The sequence below is a fragment of the Carassius gibelio genome, chromosome B6, assembly GCF_023724105.1.
Source record: "Carassius gibelio isolate Cgi1373 ecotype wild population from Czech Republic chromosome B6, carGib1.2-hapl.c, whole genome shotgun sequence".
In the NCBI taxonomy this organism is placed as follows: domain Eukaryota; kingdom Metazoa; phylum Chordata; class Actinopteri; order Cypriniformes; family Cyprinidae; genus Carassius; species Carassius gibelio.
In genome coordinates, this window is record NC_068401.1 from 3278613 (window position 1) to 3303023 (window position 24411).

The following is a 24411-nucleotide window of genomic DNA, read 5'->3' on the forward strand; positions in this document are numbered from 1 at the left end:
TTATGAATTAAAAAATGTAAGTATATAACAAAATATGTTATATATATATATATATATATATATATATATATATATATATATATATATATATATATATATATATACATATTATATATTGTAAATATTTATTTTTCTTATATTTACATAAATTATTTGTAAAATTTATATAATTATTTATTTATGAATATATTTTAGATATAAATAATATGTTGTTTTCCTTATTTTTTAAGTAAATCATTAAAAAAATACAATATACAATGCAATATGCAATAGGGTTGGGGTGTAATTGTCTTGATAATTTCTTTCTTTCTTTCAGTGTCTGCGTTTTGTGTCTTGATCTCAGACCATATTTGAGCTTTTTCTCTTGCACCATCTGTGTGTTTATAGCACAGTCTGGGACGAGTCTCTTCACTAATGAGACATTGTGTGTTTTGTTTCTGTCCTGTTATTGGAGATCACACTAGTTTGTGTTGTGTGTGTTTGTTTGAGAGTGTCATTATGTACTTATGTGTGTGTGATGTGTGACTGCCAATGGGAGCATATTGAATTGGACGGGCTCTTGCTCGCTCTGGTTCAGTGGTGTGAGTGTGTTTGGCCCAGTTCATCTAGATCTCTTGGCCCGACCCAGACAGCAGACCCTACTGCCTGCTGTTCCTGCTTCCTTCATCTCAACACACACACACACACACAATCTAAAGTATATTATTTTCTCCACATTTTGACCTAATTTCTCCTCCTGAAAGCTAAAGTCCATGAGTCACTCCAGCATTTCACACTTTACTGAATACAAATGTTTACAGATTAAATTTAAACCTGTTTTGTTAATAATCGCCTACTGCATCTCAATAAGGGAGCTTTAGCGCTGGCTATGTATCTAAATATTGTTTTTCTTTTCCTTTGAACATATCGAGGGCATTTAAAATCCAAAAAATAAAAAATAAGAAAGATTATTTATTGGTTCTAGTCACTTTGCTTTGCCTTATAAAACAGTCTATATAAAATGTAAATGTTATATAAATATCAATTCAACCATATATGTTTTTCTTTTTTCTTTTTAATACTGAACTGTATAAATAATTAAAAAAAATAATATAAGTAGCTAAATGTGTAATTTTGATTGGTGATCTTTAAAGAAAATGAAGTATGAAGTAGTAAAGGAAAAGCAGAAATGTGTCCAACATACATCCAATTTAACCAATTGTTCAATATATATTCAGTATTTTTGATTCGTTTAATTCTTTCTGGTTTAGGTGCTTCCAAACTTTTCACGAAAAATGATCTGATTTTGTCTTTTTAATGCTGTTGTTGACCTTCCTGGCATGTAGGGGGCAGTATTTGTGTTCTGACAGAAATGCATTATGTATTAGTCTTCATCACATCCTAAGAGAGTAAGTAAACCATGAACATCTTAATTTGTGTGTGCGTGTGCGTGTGTGTGTGTACTGACTTTAAATAGGAACTGTGTTCTTGTTTTATGAGATTAGTATCTGGTATAACTGTGTGTATGACTTTTTCAAGGGCTTTATAATTGTATTCCAAAAATAAAAAGTATCACAGTTTTAAAACTAGGTTACACTAATGTCCCTTCCCTCTCCAGCCGCCAGCTCATTCCATGTAATGGTTTCTCACAGACGCCAGTTCTGTCCCAGTTCACTCAAGTTGACGTAAAGCAGTGCTTGTGTTTTAGCCATTATCTGGTAACAGGGGAACGTACCGCTTCAGACGCGGTGTTAGAGGCCAGAGCCCTTACTAAAGCCTCCGCCAGCTGTGTGTGTGTGAACGCATCCCTCTTTCTAGGGAGATTGCTTTTGGCTTTTTGCCTAGTCCTCAGTTTGACATAGATGGATTTGTGGGTAATGGAGTCCCTGGGGTGGAGGGGATAAGTGGGCGTCCCAGGGGGTCAGATTACGGTGTGCTGAGTCAGACTGTAAGACCAGACCTGCTGTGTGTAAATCACCGCTGAAAAGTGCTGACATTAGGAACAATGCAGACCCATAAGTCCACATCAGATTGTGTCCTGACTTGCACTCTTTTTCACTTACTTTAATTGAATTAAATTAATGTTGTCTGTTTTTTAAATGCAACAAAAATTTATGCTTGATTAAATGTCTGCGAAGTATTTTGCTTTTTTGATGTGTGCAATTTGATTTGGCAACTGGAGAAATGTAGTTTAATGTGTGTGTGCAGTCTTATTAGTATGTGATGTATATATGCTACTGTGCAGCCAGGCTTGGCCAGGACACTCCTATAAAGATTTTTGATATCAGAGAAATAAATGGTATAAATGGTATAATTGAATAAGTAAATTAAATTATTATATATTTATTAAATACTTATTTATTGAATAGAACGTTACATATTATATTATATAATACTATATGAATAAAATATTATATTAATATACAAATATTTGTATTAATCAAATGTTCATGTATGATCATGTTTAACTCATTTTCTTATATAATATTAAATAGTTTATATATAATAATAAATATTATTAATAATGATTCTTATTAATAATAAAACATAACTATCTAAAATATATATTAATGAACAATATATAAATAAAGCATACTTATATATATAGAGAGAGAGAGTATGTTTTGCATATATTTATGTTTATTTGTAATATTTAATAGTATATGTACATTTATTTAAATATTAGTGTTAAATATAATTGCATAAATATATAAAAGTATATGCTCAACTTACTGGAACATATTAACTAAGATGCTACTATTTTTAGGAGCTCATTAAAATGATGATAAATTCTTTGAAATGGTTTGTTTATTCATTTAAGAAATTCAACCTTTTGCTTCTTGTATTTTTGTCTTCTAAATATTGAATTTCATATATGAAATATCAAGGTATTTTTGTTTTGAGCTCCAAAATTCTGTCATTCTGATGTGTTTGATCACAAAGGAAATCTCTGCATGCCTGACCTTTGACTTTTGCCTCCCACAGATTTATATTGACAAGAGAAATCATTTCGGTGTGGAGCGAAATACGCCCAAGCAGCTGGTGGAGAAGGTGGCAGGAGACATCGCCAAACTGCTCAACAGGAAACGCAAAGCTCTGGAGGTAACAATCGCTCTCTCCCAGCAGGAAGTCCAGCCGTTGAAAATCGTGGTGTAAAACTCTTATCTGGTGCATTAAAAGGGGCAATCGATCCACTGTCTCTTTTAATCAGAAATTTTTTTTGGATTTATACAAAAAATATTATCAATGCCCACTGTTCTCTATTAGCCTGCTTAACTAAGCAGGTAATGAGTTTGTCTTCCTCCAATCTGCTCCCTCTTCAAATCCACAGGACACGACACAGCGACACATGAATGGAGCATCACATTTACACATTTCCATAAGAAATGCTATGGTACTACCGTGTTTGTATCACGGTATTCTTTGGAGATCTTGAAGTGGCTTTCGATGTGTTGTTTTTTTTAGCTGCTGATTAAAACGCATGTGACAATTAAAGCTGAAAAATGAGTGTTTATTAAGCTTCAGAAATGAATCATGTGTTTGGTAAGTAAAGTACTTTTGACTTAAAGTAGCATATGAACACTGCCTGAGGTCTTTCACTGGTAGACACTCAGAATTTCTTATCATAATTTAGTGTTTGAGCGAGATTAGCTGAGATTCTCTAATGTGAGTCATGCCATGCAGACACGCAGGAGACTCAAAATGACTGCTTCACATTCTAGTGTGCTACCTCACTGAACGCTCCCTATTTTGTCAGCGACCTTCTAATGCAATCCAGCTACACAAATGTTGCTTTGATGGTGCAGATGAGAGTTTTATTTACCTTGCTGAGAATCTGCGACTCTCTGGCTTCTCTTTGAGAAATGGCGTCATCTTTTAAGCACCATTGCAAAAATATTAAGGCAGGTTTCTACTGTAAATATATTCAAACTAAATTTTTGATTAGTAATATGTATTGCTAAGAATTCATTTTGACAATTTCAAAGGTGATTTTCAGATTTTCAAATAGTTGTATCTCGCCAAATATTGTCCGATCCTAATAAACCATATATATATATTTAAAAAAAAGACACTTAGGACAGGGTAACATATTTCCCTCAACATTTTGGATTCATTTACAGTGCATTCCGGGATTGGCTTTTCTGTGAATAATGCGGTGATTTAAATGTGTGCCAAAATGTGTGTCATTTTGAAGTCTGCTGAAGAGTGTTGCTCGTTGCAGTCTTGCTAGGTGGCTCGCTAGGGTTTGAAATGGCACCAAGGTTTCAGTGCAAAAGCGGCAAATGCTTCTGAGCAGTTTTCTCGACTGGAAAGTTAAAGATAGTCCCGCTGCTATCAGGGCCAGCAATATGATGGCGACTAGACAAACCATCACCCAAAGCCCAGCAGACTCCCGACAACTGAGAAAAAGAGAGTGAGCGAGAGAGAGAAAATGGGCCCAGAATAAGAACGGCCCTTCAGGCATCAGGAAATGTGAGGAAATGAAGTTCTGAAATCATTGATTTCAAAATGAGCTGCAGACGGGAGAAATCGAGAGGAAAGAGCCAGCAATGTAGGATGTAGAACAAGGTAAAGAAAGAGAGAACAAGCTAGAGAGGAACGAGGGGATGAGTTCTGAAAGTGTTTAATAGAAGCACTTAGATGGATCATATTAAACCTTGTATTGTGATTTATGGCTGTTCGCACAATTGAATCAGTGTTGAAATATCAACAAATTAGCTGCAATATTATAATCTTTCACAAAAAAAAATGTATTTTTTTTAAGCGTGCACAGATTCAACAGAATTTGGAAAAGCCATAGTGAAAAATCATAAGCCATAATTCAAAAGCGTATTAGCATTTTCTACAATAGTAATTTATTTTGGTTATTGAACTATTTTATATAGAAATTTGTTTTGAAATTTGGGTAAAAGTTTCTACAGAATAGTTCCATCAGAAACTGGTCCACACCTGCATTGACCTGTTTATTCACACCTGCTTCTTTAGGTCACGCCTAATGAGTGTGATAAATAGACCCTGCAACCCAATTCACGTACTATCTGCCCTAAATAATATCTGAGATTTAGATTAGTGTGTCCCAAATCGTAGTCCGATGAAAATAGTTCACCAAAGCTGCCAGGAGGGTGTCATTTTTCCAGCGGCTTTATTAATGAGCAGAAATACAAGCAAAACTAATATTTATCTAAATTATTTTTAATCTATTCTTACATAAATTTACACATTGGATTCTGTTTCTGTGTAAATCATTCAGAAAATCAACTGTTGCATAAAATGTGCACAACAAATTTTGGTGTAAATAGTTGTAAATTGTTGCATTGAATTGATTCTGTACATAATCAATGTCTGCATATTGTTTGTAAAAGTTTGTAAGTAAATTGTCGCTTTTGATTTGAACACAGAAAATGTCTGGGTAAATCAATCAGAAAATCAAGTCAAATCATGTGCATAATAAAATTGTGTAGATTGTCTGAACAGATTGTTTGCTTTGAATTGGCTGTGAAAATGGAGCATGTTTTTACGTAATCTGTTCGTAAAATCAATCTCACAGAAAACTTATGCACATCAAATTTCTGCATAAATAGTTCAATAATTCATGCTCAAATATATTGTCACATTGAGTTTATTAAATGCATAACATATTTATATGTAATACTATTCATTTGTAAACTGTCTCTTTTAAAAGTGTCTGAATTTGAATTGTTCATAGTGAAATAATTAAATTTATATTATTATAATTATAGAATTGTGTGCATAATAAATCTGCATAACTTTTTGTGTAAATCATTGCTTTTTAATTAGCAAATTTGATCTCAATTGTTTGCAAAACAGCATAGAATTATGCATATTAACTTCTGTTCTTATTCGTTCATCAAACATTTCTTACAAAATTTGTTTCATTGGCTTGATTGTGCACAACAATTTTTTTTATGTAAACTGATTTAAATTCTTACATAAATTGTTCCATTCAGTTGCATATATAACACATTCCTATGCAAACCTTTGTAAAATCTTTCTTACATAAATGGTTGCATTTATGAATGAGATCCCTCTGCTCTACTTCTTTCCAACATTTTTTCGTCTCTCCCTTGTTTTACTCTAGAGGCTTGAAGTGCATTTGGGTCAGCCATGTTGTCTTGAAACGCTGAGGAGCATCCTGTCTGCTAGTTTTGTGGCTGCATTTTAATGATCCTCATGAAGGGCTGATGTTGTGCTCGTGGAGAGATGGAACGCCTTGACTGTTTCTCCCCACATCTGTGTCTTAGTGTCCTGCTGTGTATTTTTAGAAGCTCTTAAATCTTTATTACTGTGACCGCGGTGCGTGTGACTGACAGATGTCAAGGCCGGGCTGGCGAAGCTGTCATGTAAACGAATAGTGCTGCAGACGTATGGATCACAGCTGAGCTCAGCTTTGTGTCTCTCGACCCTCTCTTTCTCTCTCTCTTTTTATGGATTACTTCCCAAACCAGCTGATACTGCAGAACAGAACCTGTCAATCAAACTCAGCACATGGCATCACTTACGTTATGTCACTTACTGGCTTGTGATGTCATATCCTCCTGCTTCTTATACAAACTAATGCAGTCAAGCAGACTAGTAAGCATCATTTCCGATGGCTGGTGGTGTGTGTACTTATATATGATGTAGATTGTGTATGACTGACCCTGATTAGGACTGTTATGACAAACTGGATCAAATTGACTGGATGTTGTGGAGATGCAGCACGTGCCCGGGCAAATCGGCCCGTCTTTGCTGTGAAATCCAGTATGACATTGTGGAAGCAGATACACACGGGAAGAAGGGGTTTGTTGTAGTGTACTGTATTACAGCGCACACACTTCATCATATCATGATTAGTTTTTTTGGACTGAGGTACCCTGGTGGGCTCTGCTCTGCCTGCATTTAATTGGCCGGCCCCACTGATCTTTGTACATGCTAAATTTAGTCCCGTGCTCTCTGCCGCCCCTAAAAATAAACACACAATTAATTACTCCTGCTGTTTCACTAATGAGAGGACGGTTTTGATGGGCCTCATCAGACAGGAAATGCTCAGTAGGGCAACACAGCGCTTTCGTGATTCTGTAGGGGCACATTAACAGGGACGGGCAATGCTTTATATTAACTCTGTTAATTACTATAACAAATATTACCGTGAAAATAAATAGCCCTGACTCTAAAAAAGAAAAGAAAAAAAAGCTTCTATATATTACACTAAGTTTTTAAGTTTTTTGAAAAAGTCTCTCATGCTCAGCAAGTCTGCTTTTTTTAAAATCAAAAATACAGTGATATTTTGAAATATTATTAAAATTTTAAATAATTTTTCCATTTTTAAAATTGAAGTTTGTATTGTTTCTTTTAGTTGTGGTGTATCACAGTTTCCACAAAAATATGCAGCATTGTTTTCAATATTGATAGTAATAAGAAATATATAGTTCAGCCATGAAACTCTAGATGGCGCTGGCTGACAGGGTGTTAACTGATGATGTTCAGAGAGTTAAAGGACTTAGCAAAAGCTGATTGGTTCATGCTGCACATGCAGCCAATGAGCTTACTGCCTTGTATTTAATTGGCTGGCTAATATTCACTGGATATTCCTGCAGCACGCTTTCAGAGATCTCTGAAACCCGCCACCTTCCCCAGCTCCACCTGTATAGATCTGCTACGGGCTATTTTATATGCTATTTGTTCAGCAGCAGTATGTCTTAAACCGTATCGCCGTATGCATTGGCAGTAGCAAGTTCTTGTTCTTGCGTGAAGCAGCAGCAGCAATAATCTACAACTGAGAAGCTGCGCTAATCCACGTTCATTTTCAGCGTTTATTTGCGCATCTTCTCAGTTAACAACTGCTCTGTGTAGTAACAGCTGCTCTATATGAAATCACGCACCTGAGGGAATTTACCGCTGATTAGAGAACCGGTTTTACTAACGAGATGCGCATTAACGATCGGCCGCACACCTATAAAATATATTCAAATAACGATTGACCCATATATCGCCAAGGCAGATTTTGGCCTTTCTAAAAATATCGGTATCGCCCGACAAGTTTTCCTGTTTGGCCGTTGCAATCGAGGTGGGACTTTTATTTTGATTTATTCAAATTGGTTAATATAATCGGTAAATATAAATCGGTAAATATAAACTAATTTCATATTAATATACTGATCTATTTAGCAGTATGATATGTTATTTATTGATATGTTAACTCAGTGATTCATGTTAAATCAATGATTTAGTCAAGAAAGTCATTATAATCATTATAGTCATTATCATTTTTTTTATGTTGAAAACTTATCAGCAATCATTTCAGCAATGGTAAATTGATTCAATCTATTTAGGGGTTGTTTGAGATATCTGCTTTAATTTAGGAGGTTTTCTGTTTGTAATTAAGGCTAGACAAACAGTGCATTCTATCTTCATAAGCTTCCCTAACCGATCATCAGAGGTGTGTTAAACTACATGTTGACTAGTTGATTATTTATTCTTTAGGAAACCCTGTATAATTAGGCTGTTAACTGGAGTGTTCTTGATTTGCCAGCATCCATGAACAGACACAGTTCTCGGTGTATTTTATAATTTCAGAGAACAGCAGCATCACGGCAGATGCTGTATTATTCATCAGTACAGCTGAGTTTGCCATTTGCACAGTTCACCTGACCATGTGTCAAGCCGTGACTCGTGTGGTTCTTCAGTCTGGTCATGTCATCGCCCGGTGAGTGATGAATAAAGGGAAGCGTAACCCAAAGTTCACTCTTGTCGGGCCTTTGAGCCGTGTCACAAACATGGCACCCAGAGGGAGCTGGAGAGTGCGATCCAGGCGACAGACAGTCAATTGGTCTCTGTGAAGACTTGTCAGGTTTAGTCGTCTGGTTTTATTGTGCTGGAAGCTCCATCTACTCTAGAAAAGCCTAGATGACTTTGCTAAGATGTTTTCTATTGTTTACTGTAAACATACTGAATCACTGGCATTAAAATGTCTTCTGGGGTTAAGAGTCAATATTATGGAGCTGAAATAGTCAAAAAATAATGTATTTACTAAATATTATTCACAAATTTTTAAGGTAATTCACAAAGTAAGTTGTGCATTTGCGAAACAGGTTTGTGGATTTGTATTTGCGAATGCATTACATTTTATTGTGAATGTAAATTAGTTTAGGCATTTGTGAATCATATTTTGTAAATGCATTAATTTTTGTAGTTTTCTTTTTAACTTATTTATATTTTATTTATATACTATTAAGCTTAACTGTGGTGTCTAAGCGATTCCATATTTTCTTTAATATTAAATCAACATTGTATATTATGTAATATTATATTATATATTAGAACATTAATAGTGGTTGTATATAAAACTAATGCACATTTACAAAATATTTGTGAAATGTTTAACAAAATAATAAGCATTGCCGTTTTGTAATTGTGGGTGCTACAGTATATATTTTTGTTTGTTAATAAACGATACTAATAGAAACTAAAAATATTTTTTTGCATTATATGGTTAGAAAAAGTTACATTAAAGAACTAACTGAGAGATTTAATACTTTTATAGTTCATTCAGAAACTACAATTCTGTCATCATTTACTGATTGTTTTTTTCTTCTGTTGAATAAAAAAGATGATATTTTGAAGATTGCAGGTAACCAAACAATTGCTGGTCCCCATTGACTTCAATACCGAATTAAAATTTTTGGGTGAACCGTTTTCCCTCTGAAAAACTAATTATTTAATTGCTGTTGTGTTTCAAATGGCATAAAATCATCTTCAAGCTAATGGTAACAAAATATGGAGTTCCTGTTGATCTGTGGTGCAGAAAAACTCCAGGATGCGGAGCAGTACTTGCTTAGTCAGGAGGAGGCGAGTATGACGATGACAGATGGAGGAGTTATATTGAGAGGAAGGCAGTGTTGGGGGCTGCTAATGTGTGCAGAACAATCGCACGACTTCACAGCACTAATCTACATGCACTCACGCACGCACTTCAATAAACTTTCCTCCATTTGCAGTCTTGCCGTAAACTCTACTCCCTGACTGTACTGTTCCCAAACTTATCATTGGCCTGAAGTTTGTGCATCCACTGGTACGCCGGTCACAAAAGCAGTACGATTGTGCCCCCCGCCATCCAAGTGCCTCAGAAAAAGAAGAAGAAAAAACGAAGAAAAGCAATTTAGTTTTCAATTTCCTGCAGGCCCACAGTGAAGCGGTTACAGCGCTCCAGTCCCTTTGGAAAGGGACAGAACTAGGCCGCAGTCTCCTTGTACGAAAATAGCACACATCAACATCAGCGCGCGAAAATCAGACAGAACCGCTCAAACCATGTGACTTGAATAGCTGTAAATTATCCGTGCGCATCCTGTTCAGATCATAGCAGTCTTTAGAGCACAGTTCTGTGAATTAGGACATTAAAGCAACACGTCCCTCTCAGATCTACAACTGGTTTGTTTTCATTTGTCTCAGAAATCCCAAATGAGACTGCTTTAATATCTGCAATGTTTCTTGAGCAGTGAGATTAAATGGAGAATTCTGCTTCTCAGATGTTTCTCCCTAGAAAAAATCTAGTAATCTCATACTGTAGAGTTCCAGAAGATATCTTGGTAATTAGTTAACAGAATTGGTTAACCAGGGTTATGATAGTTGCCTAAAACTGAAACTACAGCTAAAGCATTAAATCTTTTTTTACTTGAAATAAAATCTAATTTTACTGAAATAAAATAAAAGTTTTTCATTAATTTAAATTTATTTTTACTTTGTGTACTAAAATAACTAATCCTAAAACTGGAATAAAAATGACTAAACACACACACACACATATATTTATATATTTATACACACACTACTACTACTACTATTAAAATTACAACAAAAAATTACAAAATATTTTACTAAAAGTAAAATAGAAAATATTAAAATAATAATAGTTGCAAATAGTTTCAGAATATGAATAGTACATATAGTATCTCTGTTTAGTATAACTAAAATCATATCTCGATACTAAAATAACACTGACATGAACTGACAATGAAAAATACTTCTGAAGTATTATTAATCATAGTTTTGTAAACACATTTTTTCAAATCAAAAGATGCATCTGATAATATTTTTTAATAGACCTGATGTGTTTTACCTATGTAGACATAGTGTATGTCAAGTACTGATTTATTTATGCTTGTTTGTATTTTTCCAAAGGAATTTTAAAAGAAACATCTGATATAAGGTTCAATAAAACATTGCATGAAGATGTTGTATGAGCTCTGAAAGAGCAAAACCATTTTCCATTCTTAGTCTCTTTTTCTTCTGATTTGTATTTCTCTCCATCTCACTATTTCTACATCACACCACCCTCTAGCCTGTGTCATTCAGATCTATGAACATCCATTAGCAACCATCTGTTAGCACCTGCAGCAAAAGCCATTACACCTCTTTCCTGGCCTCTCTCTGTGTCTCTCTCTCACACACACACACATACACACACTTACAGCTGCTCGTTGCCATGCTAAGCGTCACTCTCCTGCTCAGCTTATTAGACAGATGAACACCTTTATGATGTTGAAGCTCCAGGTCAGAACATCCGCCGATCGCCGAGTCGATCTCTCTCACCTGCCGGAGTCAAAACATCTTAGACTATACCAGACTGACACATCTCAACTAGTTCATTCTTTAAACTAGACCTAACAAGCTGGATCTGGTTTCACTTCCAATTCTTTGTGTGTTACCGGTGTCACATTTAACCCTAAAATCAAAGAAATTATTTTAAGAGAAATTATATTTTGAAGAATGAAAATTAAGCCTTTTGGAGAATTTAAATTAAAAGCTTTTCTACATTAATTTTATAAAAATTTAGCCCACAGGACACATTATTTTAATGATAATTAAGTCATTTTTCCCCAAATTCTTACTGCTGTAATGTTTCCATATTTTTATATTTGTCATTTTTTATTTTACATTTTCAATTAATATAAATGGTTATATTGTTAAATGGTATTTGCTGTAATACATTATTTTTATTATAGAAATAAAATGGTTTTTAAATTAGGTGTTTTTGTATTTTTATTATATTTTCTTTGCATTAAAATTAGGTGTTGTTTATTATTATTATTATTAAAATTAGTGCAAATTAGAGATAGTAATACAATACTATCCTGATGTATGTAAAATTGGTTGCTACAACTTTTTTTTAATGTAAACTAGATGGAAAAGATCATCCTCTTCACATGAGCAAAAACGTCCTTGGCATTACAGCAGAGTGGACCAGTATAATACGGTCTATTTAAACTGACCAGTGTAACTTTTTAAATGTTTGGTTGACTGTACTTTATTTTAATAATGAACATACTGCGATGCAAGTTTGAAATTAAAATGCACTTTAGATGTTCTGTGTCATTTATACCAAACAAAACGTTGCTAGTGTGTTTGCAGCACTACTGTTATTTATATATATATATATATATATATATATATATATATATATATATATATATATATATATATATATATATATTTTTTTTTTTTTTTTTTTTCAGCTTAATTTATTTTTATTTCTAAAATCTTATTTATTTAAATGTATATTTAAGTTTACATTTATGTTCCAACAAACTTGTAAAATTCTACTTGATAAATGTAAATGCTCTGAAACTTTTATGTAAATGATTGAATATATATATATTACCTGTTTTACATATTTAATACTTGGTCAGTTTATTGATTGGTTTGGTTAACCTTTGGATATTTTTTTTAATTTTAATACCATGCTAAATTAAGATTCGAGAAAAGGTTCAAGTCAGTGCTCAATAAATGATGATAAGTTTAGAAAAAATTAGTTCATCCACTTATTATTAGTGTGACATTTTAGCATGCAAATCAAGGGGAAAACTCCAAGTATTGGCCCTAAAAATGGGCAGCACATATCGGCCATCGGCTGACCCTGACCTCTAAACATCGGCATCAGCTAGAGAAAAACCCATATCGGTCGATCTCTAATTGGTTGGTTTGTTTGTTTGTATATGTATGTATTTATTTACCATAAAAAGAATTGCGTGAAACATTTAATCAATTGTTTTTTATGTAAAAATACAAAACATCCTGATTTTTTTTTTTTTGTTTAAAGCGAAATATTATTCTTATTTATATAGCTAAGAAAAGCAAGTAGAATGCATAAAATCATGATGTATAAACATTTATTTTCAAAGTTGGAAAGCACAGTTTATGATAATATTTCCAGAATTTTCATTATTTTTCTCTTTTAAAAAAAAAAATTATAATTCATTGCTATGACTCACTTTGCATGTTAAAAAAGAAGGCCACCAAATGCAATGACATACTTTAAATAGACTTTGAATGCAGTCAACAAAACTGAAACTTCATCATTTCCATGTTTATATATCTTGGAACGTCTACCTCCAATCACAGTCAAGAATTCAAAAAATAAATAGAGAATAATTTAAGAGAGGCCAGCAGAAATCTTGAGGGAGCAGCCAGATTAGATCACCCATTAAAATCAGACTAGAATCTGTCCTTTATTAAAACTGGATTAAAGCCTATAATAAGTCCAAAATCCACAAATAGAATCTAACACCATATATACTGACAAAGGATCTGTTTGAAACCGCTCTAATCCACTAAAGCTCTCAGTGATCTCAGTGATAAACAATCTGCATTTCTTCATACTAACCCTCAGATTCAAATAGGCTTTTGTTTTCACACACTTAACATAAACATAACACACTTAACATTTTAACAGGAGTGCTGCATCATCTGACAGCGTCCTTGACTGCATGGCTGTTGGGGTCTGTATGAGCGTCCAACGCTATCCATTTGTTGCCTTTATTGTTACGAGGCGCTCTTGAAGAGACAGAAATGGCTCCTGTGTTTGAGCAGTTGTTCGATTAGCATCTGTTCGCCGTACTCCCGCGTTTCCTGTGGAAGAGAAAGACAAGGGTGCAGAAATGAATAGAAATTAGCACATTTTCTGTAGAGACACCTGAAACATATGCAAAACACTGTTTCCCACAACGAGAATTGAAACGTCTGAGTGTGGCATTGACAATTATAGAGTATCTCCTAAAATACCAACTGTATCTGAATTATGTGTCATAAACAATGATTTTGCCTTTTTTTCTCTGTTGTTTTGTGCGGATGCGTTTAGAGTTGATTCTCGAGTCTATTCAGCTTGTTGTTTTTCTCGGCTGCGGGCTACAATTGAAAGAGATCGCTTTGTGTGAAAAAGGGCTTTTGAAAATGTTCCCCTTAACAATCTAATATGAACAGCGGCTCTACGCTGAATGGCAAATAAAGAGTAGTGAAGTGTGTGGAGCTTGTGGGAATGAGAGAGGTATATAGATAGATGTGCACATGTGAGATTTACAGATCTGTAGATTACAGTAGCATGCGTAGGATAAGAATTTATAGACTTAATCTCATATTTAATGTCTACACTAACATAACCTTCACAAACATTTTACTTTAGTAACTATAATATTTTGTAAACCAGGATATGCAGCAAGAAAATACAAATCATTATAGCATTTGGTTTTATAAATCTGTATTTTATTTTATTTTATTTTATTTCAATTCATTTTATTTTATTTATATGTAATTAATTCATTATTATTTGACTGATTGATAATTTTTTTTTATTTATTCATTCATTTGTGTTTATTGTTTTATTTTATTATTTTTTAATGTTAAATATTTGTATGTTATTAGTTTTTTCTTAATGTAGAAGTCATACAATAAGACCATATATGTTTTTGAATTTTAACTTAATGTTGACTTTAATTTGACAAAGCTAGGACAAAAATAAGCTGAAAACAGAACAGCTTACTAGTAACGTCATAGTCTTTTCCCTTTGTAATATTCTTGTGTGTTATCTGACTTAACATTAAAAACACGTAATATAAAATATGGTTGTGAAAATGTGCAAGAAATTAGTTTGAATCAGAATTTGAAGCTGACTGACAATTATACTTCTAGTCATCTTTGTTAATAAAAATGATGAAGAGGGCAAATACAAAAAAGCTAAAACCAACTTTTCCACACACAAAAAGACATTTTTCAATGATTATCATTGACTGAACAATATAAGATGTTTAATTCACAGCTGAACTTAGAATATAGTGAAGAGGAAAAAAAATGGTATGTGGTCTTATTCTCTTTATTTGAGGAATCATTTTACATTGTATGCAATCTTTTTTTTTTTTATTCATGCATGTACATGCATTTGTGCGTTTTACTTGTCCTTCTTGAAGAGTTGAGCTTTCACTCTCCCTTTATTCTCGCGTTCTTCTCTTTCTAAGAGGAGAGAGTCGGGCTGCAGTCGCTCCAGACAGGGTTTGATCAGGAGTCTGTCCATAACACACACACACACACACACACACACACACACACAGACGGAATGCTTTCATGTCACCATGTAAAGTTGTTTGATGAGCAAACGGCAGCACCACGGGGTCGGTCACAGTCAAACAAGGTCTTTGATTTCCATTCGAGTGGCTAAACGAATGTGCTTGTGTGAAAGACAGAAATAACAGCTGTGGCAAGAATAATACACTGCAGAAAATCCGTTTTGTAATCAGTATTGTTTGCCCACATTTCTCCATTCAATCAATTTCAAAAGGATAAAATAAATTTTTTAAGTAAAAAAATAATATGAGGTTAATATGTTGTTTTTAAATGAATTTGAATTTGAATAGATTAGAACAGATTTCGCCCATTAGTTATCTCTCTTATTAGGAAATGTTTCCTTTACATACATATATAGTTGAAAAAAAAGTTAAATTGTTTCACAAATTAATTCTTATCTATTAGCATAAGTTGTTTTATTCATTTTTTTAAGAATAATTTAAAATTAATTTTAAGTTAAAGTAAAATGGGTTGCAAACAAATTCACAAATTAATTTTCTTAACTATTAGCAAAGTTTTCTTTTTTTAATATAATTTAGAATAGATTTTTTAATTTAAAAAGTTAAATGGATTGCAAAGAAATACATTTTCTCACCTATTAGCAGAAGTTTTCCTTTATAAGTGAGATAAATTAATAAATTAGAATACATATTTTGTAAAAAAAAAAAAAAAAAAAAAACTATAATATCCTAAATAATAAAAATGGTTTGTAAACAAATTTAGCAAATTCTATCTATTAGCAAAAATAATTTTGGTTAGATTGGAACTGGAAGAAGTAGAAGAAGGATTAAAAACTAAATTAAATCCGTAAAACAAGAGGAACACAGAGTGATATGTTTCCATTGTTTTTCCATGTTTCATTGGTCGGCACTAGAGCTGATAAATTATCATTGGTAAATGAATTAGACTCAATATTTCAATCTTTCATTGTCTTTTTAAGTGGATCCTTTTAAAGTGGCTTCATTAGCAGTCCGCTGGCTCTACAGATTGAACCTAATTAGTTGAAGCGCTAACCTTTCCGCCTCGTCCTGTAGCCGTCCTATCTCTTACGCCTCACTATGTGGCTAAGCAAATAGCATGAGACGTGAGGTCAGTGGCGAGCATTAGCCTGGGTTTCTGTCCGCGAGGATGGCTAATCTACGCTTCACCTCTTCTTATCTTGCCGACTGGCCGCTCGCTGCTCTCCACGGATCCGCTGCTCATCATGGCCTTCAGGCTCCAGAGACTTCTGCCGAATTATCATCCTGCTTCCCTCGCTCTGGTTCTGTCGGCCTGGCTGTCAGATTTGGAGAGCAGACTGTGTTTTCAGGCTTGAAGGTCAGCGTGTGGGAAGTCTGGAGGATTAGTTTAGTGGCACAAACAGCACGTCTGCACTGGAGACTCGTCTGATTTCTTAAGAGAGCAACCGGCATATGCCTTGACAAATGCTGAGTGTTTTAGTCATGCTGAAGTGTTTTATATTGTGTGTTGTTGTTCATCAGATCGAGGGGTTTATTTCTAATGCCGGGTTAGTTTCAGCAGTTTCATCCAAGGGGAATTTTTCAAGGTTGAGATTGAGGCTGAATACGGTTACAACTTCCGTCCATCTTGTGGGCAAAAGAATATGATGACACTCCAAGAGTGTGGTTTCTGTTTTTAATAAAGTATGCAAAATCTTCTAGCTTTAAAGTTTTTTATTTTATTTTCATTAGCATTGATGCTTCTAAATGCTGCCAACAAGTTTGCTGTATTTATACACTACAGTTCAAACGTTCGGGGTCAGTACACCTCTTTTGCTCACCGAGACTGCATTTATTTGATTAAAAGTACAGTAAAAACAGTAATATTGTGAAATAGTTTTACAATTTAAAATAACCATTTTCTATTTGAATATATGTTGAAATGTAATTTATTCATGTGATGCAAAGCTGAATTCTCAGCATCACTACTACTTCAGTCGTCAGAGTGACATGATCTTTCAGAAAAAATGATTTACTTCTCAAAAAACATTTCAAAACAGTTGTGCTTCTTCGTATTTTTGTGGAAACAGTTCAGGTTTTTTTTGATGAATAGAAAGTAAAAAAAATCGATCACTTTTGATCGATTTAATACATCCTTGCTCAATAAAACTGTTAATTTATTTTTAAAATAGAACAATTTAAATTAGTTTAGCCATGGTGCATTTGATTAAATTTGTCATTAGCTTTGCAAAAAAATAATGTAAAAATAATAATAATAAATGGTTTCACAATGCAATGTGATGTGCTTATTCATTTTTGATTTTTGTTGATTTTCTGTAGTAGTAGTAATAATAATAAAAAAACAAAAAACACAAAATGAGTGTCCAGTCCAAGAGGTTTGCAGCTTTGACTTGGTATGAGGCAGCAGCTTCAGCTTGTCTGAGATGACTGATTTGTTACACCAGCACACCACATTATCACTCAGAGTCTGAGGCCGAGTCATGGTTTGATATTATAAATGATCATCTATTAGAGTGGATGATTGTTTCTTGTGCCCTAATACTCTCATAAATAACAGACTGCTCCATCAGTCTACAGCAGCAGTGAGTCTGTGTTCAGAGAGCGCTCCAAACATCTGCCTGAGCCTCGCTGGTGAAATCCTCACTGTCATATTGATTGGCAGATTGTTTTGTTTTGTTTTTTTTTTTTGCATGTATTTTTAAAGAACGATTAAATACACCACAAAAGAATCAAAATAAAAAAATAAATTTTTTTTTAGAATACAACAAAAAAGAAAATAAATATTATATATAAATTATATTTTACAGTATATTAAATATATTATTATTATTAAATACTTAGCAGGTCTTTAGTATTAAAATGATATTTCTATTTTTGATTTGATTAATTTTAATAATGTGATACAATAACAAAAATGATAGTTGCAATTAGATGTGTTTCCCCAATTTATATAATAAATAAAAATACTTTTTTACAGTTTCATACCCTGTGAAAAATATTGAACATATTCTCAAGTCACCAGCTATTGGCAGGTGTGGTAATGGTTATTTTTAGTCTCTGTCTGTATGTGTCTGCATGTGTTTTTTCCCCAGCAGACCATTGCATTAGTCGTCTCCCTGGCTAAATGAACATGTGCAATGAGTTCTACTCACTGATTGGTGTATGGTTTATGTCCGGGTAAAGCCTGAAGGAGAAAGGCCAACTTTGATCTTGACCTAATAACCTATGGGATGCGTGTAGATTGCCTCTCGCTCCCTCTCTACCTCTGTTTTTTTCCATTTCCCTGTCCTTCATCTCAGTCTCTCTCTCTCTCTCTCTCTCCTGAGATCTCTGACTTCAGTAATCCAAGTAGCTCAAGATAAAAGCGCTGGCGTTGACTCCAGTGTCTTCACTGCTTTAATACAAATTAATCCCCTCATTGATTACAAACTTACAAGCTTATGCACAGCTTATCAAAATAAGCCTGTACCTGGTTTAAATCGTTCACCGGTGCCGCGCCGTGCCACACTTGTGTCCATTTGCACGTTGATGCATGTGTTGCTCGATAGACACTTTTTGTTTAGCAGTTTTAATTCTTACATCTCAAGAGATTTCTTTATCCCTTTCCTGGTAATAATGAAAGGTCTCTGGTGTCTCCTCTGATTATTAGTGGTGTTTACTAAGTGAAGCATTACTATTATCATGGGTAGGGATTGAACTGTGGTGTAACGAGAGCTGTGTCATTACCTTTCTGCTTTCTACTTTTATTTCTACTATTTAAATTGCAGCAGGACTACACTGGTACGAACGGTTAAAGAATCGTAATAGATATTTACAAAATACGGTGGAAAATGGTTGTGATTATTGTGTATTATTATATCATCCTCTGTAATATTTGCTTACTGAATAATGACCTTTGCATTTGCATTATCCCTTACATGTTATATTTGATCATAAATTATTATCATGTTATTCTTTGGAATATTTGCTTTTGGAATAATGACCAGTACATTCTCCATTGTAGTTAGTATTTTATTTTTGTAATTTGCTTTATAAATGTATATTATAATATAAATTTATTATATTTTATAATGGATCATATAATAATAATTATATTATTCTCTGTAATTTGTGCTTTCTAAATAATGACCAGTGCATTCACCTTTACATTGTTTGATTAATTTGCATATTATATTATATTATATTATATTATATTATATTATCATTATTCAGAAAGGAAGAAGATAGATTAAACGATGCTAAAATAATATGTGTGAACGATTGTGAATATTGAGAAATCTTCATGGATAAAGTCCATGCACTAAATGACTAAAGTGCAGTAGATACTGCAGTTTTGTGATGTTCAGCAGTGTGTTTGCTGATCTCACATGGTATCCAGGCTTCATCACATAACTCTGGAGCACAGATACATTTGGGACACCCCAGTAAATGTCAAAGATTGCTCAGGATGTAGACAGCATTTACCTTGAGTCATGTAGCATTACTTATGACTGATTTCCCAGCAGCACTTTATCAAAGTGTGAACAATTGATATGTCATTATGAATTCAGGCTGTCTAAATGTGTGCTGTATTGTAGAAAATTACTGAAAAATTACTGCATACTGCACGGTATACACCATATATAGTGCTTACTATGCAATATTAGGATATTAGCCATTTCCAATTAATGTAGGCCTGTTACATTCTTATTTTTATAAGGCCTATAATTATTTATATGTACAAAGTTTTATTATTAAATTAAAATTTAAAAACAGACATGGTGTGAGGATAACAAAAGATTAGGCTATATATTTCCTCCTCGATTAAAATGTTTTAAAAAGGTATTTTGAAAATGGTCTATACAAAGAAATAAGAAATAATTAAAATATTAACACTTCATTAAATAAAATCAATAAATATTATTTATTTTTTTTCTTTCAAGCACTGGCTTTCAAAAACAAACTGTTTAACACTAAATGTTTCTTTCATTTTTTTTTTTTTTGTCACTATGTAATATAAGAAATATTAAGGGAATAAATAAAAACAGTTAGCTATACACTGTTATCAGCATATGTGACCCTGGACCACAAAACCAGTCTTAAGTGTCAATTTTAAATTGTCAAATTAAAAAAGTAAATTGTAAATTTTTACACTGTCAAATCGAACCAAACCATGACTTTTGTGAACCATTGCACCCCTAATATATATTTATTTATATTATATTTCATTTTATAATTCTATAAAGGATTGCAAATTTTAAATATTTCATAAAAAAATTACAAGCATAATAAAGCTGTTATGTTTTACTGTGTTAAACTATTTTTTTAAACATATTTAATAGTTTAAAAAACATGATTAATTGATTTCGGGCATTGCACTCATTAGTTTTGGTGTAAATCTGCTGAATAGCAGCAGCAGCAGTGAATGTTGATTCTAGAAACTGCAGAAATCCGTGAGTTTTGGCCGTATCATTTCAGTCAATCTCACTGCCAATAGCATCCCTTTTCCATCTGTCTGAACTTCTCTTCCTTTCTTTATTCGTCTCTTTCCATCTGTCTCAGTCATTTTATTCTCTCTCTCTCTTTCTGATGGATGTAATGTGGGAGTTGAATGGAGAGATCGATCAGGCGCTGTGTGTTGAAGCAGTCAGGCTGCTGGGCCTCTGCGAGCGCAGAATATTTCCCAAATTATTACAGCCGCCAGATGCTTGTCAGAAGACTCTCTCTGTCAAGGTTAGACTCTCTCTCTCTCCGTCTCTGTTTACTCCTCTTTTGTCTTCTTTTTCTCTCTTTTCTCCTCTGGTCTTGTCAAGCCATTAGCATAAAGTTTCCACACCGTGGCTTCCTTTCCCCAGGAAGCGCTCACTTAGACAGGAACAAGTTGTGATGCCGATGATGGATGGGTTGTGATGTCACAATACGGCCAAGACTTCACATTAATATTAATTAGCTTGTGCTGATGTTGCTCCATAGTCTTCCAAAGACCACATGGTCACGTTAACAAATTAACATTCATGATCCAAGTCAACAGATTTTTATAGTGACATCATGGGCAGTGCACAATGTTTGTTTGTTTTTTATATATAAATTAATGAATAAAAAATAATATAACTAATTAATATAAATATTATGCATAATAAATATGTGAATAAATAATTAATTAAATGTTTGTATAAATAATAAATAAAACAAATAATATATAATTAAATAGATTCATATAATGTATGAATAAATCAAATATATATATATAACTTTGAATACCTGTTTTTTATTATGTATTTATTTATTTTTAAATAAGTGGAAATTGCATGCAGTCAGCCAATAGGATAGGAGCTTGCCGTTTTGACTGCAGAATCTGGCACCATTTCTTCTCTCTCGTGTTCATTCTGTCCCTTTGGTTTGGTTTTTTGTCATAGTGGCGGTCAGAGTAATTCCTGCTGGTGTAAGGAATGTAATCACGCTCTGCTGGAGTGATTATGATGGCAAAATCTGCGTTATTTGCATGAGACAGAAATAAAGAGCTGTTTTGGATGTGGATTTTATAATTATGCAATAGCAGGTCCACAATTGGCATCCAAAAACACAAATATCTCCCCCATTAAAATCCTGCGGGCTGAGCAGCCGTTAATCAGCTTATGTGTTTCCTCTCAAGTGATTACGCCGCTCTAAACACTACTACAGAACGAGCAAGGGACGTTATATACTAAAAAAACACATCTCACTCAACTCTACTGCATATTCAAGCAACTTTTGATGAATGTGGTTGTTTTTCATTAGGTTTGCACAACTTTTGGAGATTAATTAGCTTAATGTTTAATACCTCTAAATTGATTTATTACAGTTTACGCATTCACCTCATTTGACATTTAAACCGGCTTTATTTGGTTCTGTCCTCCTTCTAAAGACGGATGGGAATAAAAGCTCAGGCATGCATGTTCAGTTCAGTCTCATTTATTTATAAATCTAATCCAGATGGGACTAAAAATGGAACAAAAATAAGATCATTTGAAAGCTTTTTATGGCAGAGCATAATTATCATTGAGCTCAACAGGTATGAAATATGACCTGTGAGCAGAATCACATGAAATCTGCACCTGCAGAATTACAGCGTCCCGCGTTCACTGTTTTCTGCACGTTCACTTTTCCTTGTGGTTGTTATATTTGAACTAATTAGATTAAGCTTTCATAAGAGCACTGCAAAACAAGTGCTCAATCAGGATGATTTTGTCTTGTTTTCGGTCATTATGTAAACATCTTAAAACAATTCAAATACTTGGTGCATGATTTAATAAGACTTGTTTTTGAATCATTCTGTGTATAGTCAGTTATTTATGTTTTATTTGTATTATCTCATGCAACTTTATGCTGTTCTTTGTGTATTTATTTATTTATGAAATACTTTAGATAGTTTGATTAAGCATTTATCTACCAATGAGATCACTATCAATAAACAGTATTGTTTAGTCTTTTTTCCCCAGCAGGAAATATGTAAACGTATTAAAACAATCAAAATACATTACAGACAATTTTACACAATTTTACAAGACTTTTTCAGATCATACATAATCATTAATTTCTTTTATTTTTATTATCTCTTTTTATACATCAGATTTATGCAGCTTTATGCTGTTCTTTGTGTTTATTTAAACTTTAAATTTATTAAAAACTATTTGATTAGGTTTTATCTACTAATTAAAGCACTGTAAAAAATAAAAACAAATAAAATAATAATAATAAACAGCATTATTTTGTCTTGTTTTCCAGGGGGGAAAAATCATATATATTCAGTTATTTAAGTTATATTTATATTACATTAGGTTTATGCGTTATGTTTTTGTGTATTTAATACCAATAAGAGCACTCAAACAAATAAATGAACGCTTCTTAACCAGTATGATCTTGTCTTGTTTCCCTTCGAAATCATATTTAATAAATATAATAAAACAATCACAGTATATTTGACTATTATTTTATAAGATTTATTTCCATATCATATATATTAAAATATTTACGTTTTATTTACTTGGCAAAATGTGTGTTAACTTGTTTTTAAGCATAAACACTTTAAACTAAAAACGTGTATTGACATTTAATCAAGAACAAATTATTTTATTACAATTATTCCAGTACAGTGAGTACTTGTGTAGTGTACAGTCCATGTTCAATATGTCCATATTCAAATATTCAAATGAATTATTTGTATCTATAGACATTCCTAGCTTTCATATATTTGTTTTCTGATGTTTTTCAGTCAAATTACTGTTTATGAGCTTGGATTTGGCTGATGATCATTTGGGAAGCACTGTGGCCTCGTGCTCTCTCTTGTCCAGACCTTGTGACTCTCATGTCTTCTGTTGCTATGTTAGTCTGGTATTTATTATCATGATTAGTTATGTCTATTCCAGGAGATAAAGCAAGTTTCTGTCACGTTATCAAGGAACTGAAGACCATTACCGCACTTCAGTTTGTATACTAATTGCTCTATAAATATCAGACAGGTTTACAGAGAGTGGAAAACGTTTGGAAAGACCTGTGATGGAGCGCCAAACTGTGAACAAATGTTTGAAGGCACCATGAGCAGCAGTGAGAGAGAGAGAGTGAGTGAAGGGGAAAAGAGAGTGAAGGAAACGGATAAGAGATGAATTGCTTTCTCGGGAGAATAAGAAAATGAGATTAGATCAGAAGTTTCAAGGCAGCTATAGCTTATCCTTTCACTATTTAAACTATCACAATACAAACAATCTCCTCAGACGCCGACTCTCTCTCTACACCCATCGAGTGTGTGTCGTCAGGAAATGTGCATGCGAGTGTGGAAATGTGCCTTCTTTCAGGCTGGTTATTTTTTAAATGACATAATTCATGTGTATGTTCAAAATGAAATGCTAGCATACTGTGTACTGCACAGTACGGTATATATAATGTTTACTATTTTTTAAACAGTTTGTTTTTAAAAGTAGTATGGTACAGTATTGTCTTATTATTTCATGATTAATTCAGTTAGTGACTAATTACTGTAGATGATTGATTATCATTAAATGAAGAAGGTAGGGTTATTTTCAGTTTAAATTAAGTTTTATGTAAAAAAAAAAAAAAAAGAAAGAAA

The 24411-nt window shown here is 33.2% G+C and overlaps 1 protein-coding gene across 2 annotated transcripts in view; it reads left to right on the forward strand.

The window, feature by feature from the left end:
- LOC127959340 (voltage-dependent calcium channel subunit alpha-2/delta-2) overlaps positions 1-24411 on the forward strand; it is a 201694-nt gene that overhangs the window by 49941 nt on the left and 127342 nt on the right. For both annotated transcript variants that reach the window (XM_052558443.1, XM_052558444.1), the window contains exon 3: positions 2965-3081. In XM_052558443.1, coding sequence (XP_052414403.1) covers positions 2965-3081 — 117 coding nt within the window. The remainder of the gene's footprint in view (positions 1-2964; positions 3082-24411) is intronic.